At 51.0% G+C, this 3,203-nt stretch overlaps 1 protein-coding gene across 1 annotated transcript in view; it reads right to left on the bottom strand.

Annotated features, from left to right (window-relative positions):
• Positions 1-3,203, bottom strand: part of LOC104396188 (cryptochrome DASH-like) — a 49,855-nt gene that overhangs the window by 16,244 nt on the left and 30,408 nt on the right. The window contains exons 3-5 of the mRNA XM_010006005.1: positions 2,871-3,043; positions 1,054-1,147; positions 264-394 (exon numbers count right to left, since the gene is read on the bottom strand). Coding sequence (XP_010004307.1) covers positions 264-394; positions 1,054-1,147; positions 2,871-3,043 — 398 coding nt within the window. The remainder of the gene's footprint in view (positions 1-263; positions 395-1,053; positions 1,148-2,870; positions 3,044-3,203) is intronic.

Genomic DNA, 3,203 nt, shown 5'->3' with positions numbered 1-3,203 from the left:
AGAAATCAGTTCCTCAATAAATGGTCAAAACAAACCCTGTGGCTTGATGCAAATCAGAGCTTAAACCCTACCAGCAGAAAAGGATGAATGTGCCCTTTCCCCATGATGTGTAGGAGCATGACAGCACTGTTCTGTGAATGCAGATGGACTAGTGGGTCCCTTCCCTACGGGACTGGATGACCAAGATCCCTCCTGAGCAGTTCACTGGTGTGAGAAACACAGGGGAGAGTGGAGGAGACAAGTGGTACCACAGAGCAGCCCACCTGGCAATAGGCCTGAAGGGAAGGTCATCCCGATGATACAGCGTGGATGCCCAAAATGTCTGAATCTTCACCCCATGCTGACTACACACCTGGCACAGCCCCTTCTCCACATCCAGCTCCTCCTGCGTGGCCTAGGGAAGAGCAAAATGCAGTCAGGCTATGGCTGCATGGCCTCAGCCACCACATGCACACAGACCCTGGTCCCTGGTCTTGCCCTCCTCCCTCATGTCCACATTTAGCTTTATCCTTCCAGAGAGGTACACACAGACAATCCCTGAGTATTTCCCTCTGTCAAACCCAACAAGTGTTTCCACTCTTTGTTAGTAGTGCCAATGCCAACATAAGGAACTCCCTGATGCAGGACACTGTAGGTATTTTAAGTTTGCATGGGCTGGAAAGGTGAGTGGACAAGTAGATGTAAAAGAAATCCACTGAGGGTTACTGGGTCTTAACATCCCTTGGGCAGATAGCTGCCAGTGCAAGGAAGGCACCAGGAAAAGGCAGCTTGATGCAAGCAGAAGGAGAAAAAGACTCAGCTGACCTAAAGTGCCAGTTGCTGGAAACTCTTCTTCCTCAAGACACAGCATTTGCAAGTGATCAATCACAAATAGCAGCAAGGACTTCCCCCCACACACCTACACCCTCCCCATCACAGGACCTAGCCAGTTTCCCCAAAGTAAGCAATACCACAGATAAAAGAAGACACAGTGTCTGCATCACGGTTTGGTTGTGGAAGAAACCTTCACAACCTTACCATCTTTTAACAATGTCACTCAAATACTTCCCTTACCTCTTCATGGAAAGCCACAGCACTGACAGAGCCCACCTGAGTAATCAGATCACAGACCACGTCTTCTGGCTTCCCCTTCCTCACAACCAGGGTACTGCAAACACAGAATATTGGCCTCAATTAGGTTTGGTGTTACTGTTATTTATGTGTACAGAAGGCCCTAGTCCTGGCTTAGGCACCCATGTACTTAGTTTTCTACTGAGCACACACAGCATGTGGAAGCACACAGGCAGGGTTTGACCAGCCTACATCTTTGAGGAGCCACTGAACACAGTCTGTAACCCTCTGAGGCTGAGTTCTGTCAAACACATTCCTACCACCCCGGATGCCTCAGAAAGGATGACTGGGCAGAATGCCCAGCTGTTACCTAAGATTAAACCTGTCAGTTCTGTTCATCCTCACACACTGAGGCCAAGGTTCAAGAACTGATTCCTCTTTCAACCCCCTCCACGGGTAGTGCTGTCCTGTGGGCAAACCCCTCTCCACTTTCATGCAGGAGTATTCAGAGGAATTCTTTCCTCTGAATGATCTGTGTTTGTACCAGTGTCAACAAAACTTCCCTCCCACCTTGCAACCTCATCTCACTGCCCAGCTGTGTACCCAGGACACCAAAAGAGAAGCTGTGATGAGAAAGTTGTGAAGAGCCTCACACATGACCCTGACCCTTTCCCTGTGTCCCTCACTTCACTCACACAACACACTATTTTGTCATCTAACAGAGGTCTGTGCAGAAGAATTTCTTCAAGGCAATATAGTGGTTTTGCCAGAATTAATTTTAAATAGAACTGAAAAGCTTCTTCAGAGATGGGCTGGGTCTGAAGAAGGCAGAAGCAAGGGGTGCTGCTGAAAGGACTGTTCCCCTTACACCCCACAGAAAAGCAGAGACCAAGCTGCCCACAGGGAATACTACAGATTGGAGGTGGAGGACAGTTCTGTCTGGCACTACATTAATAAGATAACTTCACAGTTGTGGAAAGGGAGCCCAGGTTTTCACATGGCTCTTTAGAACCACACATCTCTCACTGCAGAAGACCAGCCCCTGGTAAGAACACAGCAGCATTCAAGCAGCTCTGGATCTGTTCACTGCAGGGTGTGGGTGCAGATACCCACTGATTAGTTCTTTCAGACTCCTGTAACATTCACATTTTGCAGAGTCCACACTGCACAGACAACCCAGAACTGCTCCTCTTGCTTCTGCTACCACTGTTATGCTGCTCTGGGAGACAACAGGCTGCCTGACACACAGTCCTGCTAAGCAACACTTGATGTTGTCTGGTAACAGCATTCCCAAGCATGCAGACCTGCAGGCCCTGCTGTACCCCAGTTATGGTTGACATAACGAAGAAGGAATCCCTGGAGATTCCCCTTCCTACAGTTCAGCCTAAAAAGAGATCAGGTGCAGCAGGACAGGGCATGAGCAAACTGCCACAAGTCAGGATCCACGCTGGTCTGTTTCAAGCCAACTCCTAAGGAAAACCTGGTAGGGAGTGGGAAGGACACACACCCCAGTGGCTCCTGTCACAGCCTGCACCTTGGAAAACTGCTGTTCATGCCTCCAGGTGTCAGGATGCCCAGCAGGGATGCCTGCCTTCAAGGCAGCAAAACCCCGAATGGCCCCTGGTCTGGATGGATCCCTTCCAGATCCCAGCTGAGCAGGGGCTGCGTATGGGACCTTGCATCCCAGAGAAGAGCTGTGGCTCCCTGAAACAAGCCATCCACAGAGCCCAGAGCATTCACAGCACGGGCACGGACTGAAAGAGAGAAAGAAAACCATCAGGAAAACAAACCAAAAAAAAGGGCTATTGGTATTGCTGTACCTTCCTTTTTTCTTCAGCGTTTCCCTGAGGTCCCTCACGCTTTCCAGCAGGAACCGGAGCCGGTGTGGCCCCGTCCTGGGGAAGCCGAAGCTGCGGGTGCCCAGGTAGTGCCGCGGGTCGAAGCAGTAGAGGGGGATGACAAAGTCCGAGCTGCTCTCAGCCCAGCTCAGCACCTGCGGGCACAGGGCTGGGGGCAGGAGGCAGCACCTCTGCCCCCCCAGCCCTGTGCCCCGAGCCGGGGTGATGCCCCAATGATACACACACACACACACACACACACACACACACACACACACACACACACACACACACACACACACACACACACACACA

This window comes from Chaetura pelagica, unplaced genomic scaffold (assembly GCF_000747805.2).
Source record: "Chaetura pelagica isolate M959 unplaced genomic scaffold, ChaPel_1.0 scaffold199, whole genome shotgun sequence".
Taxonomy (NCBI): Eukaryota; Metazoa; Chordata; class Aves; order Apodiformes; family Apodidae; genus Chaetura; species Chaetura pelagica.
This window is presented reverse-complemented; position numbering and strand designations above follow the sequence as displayed.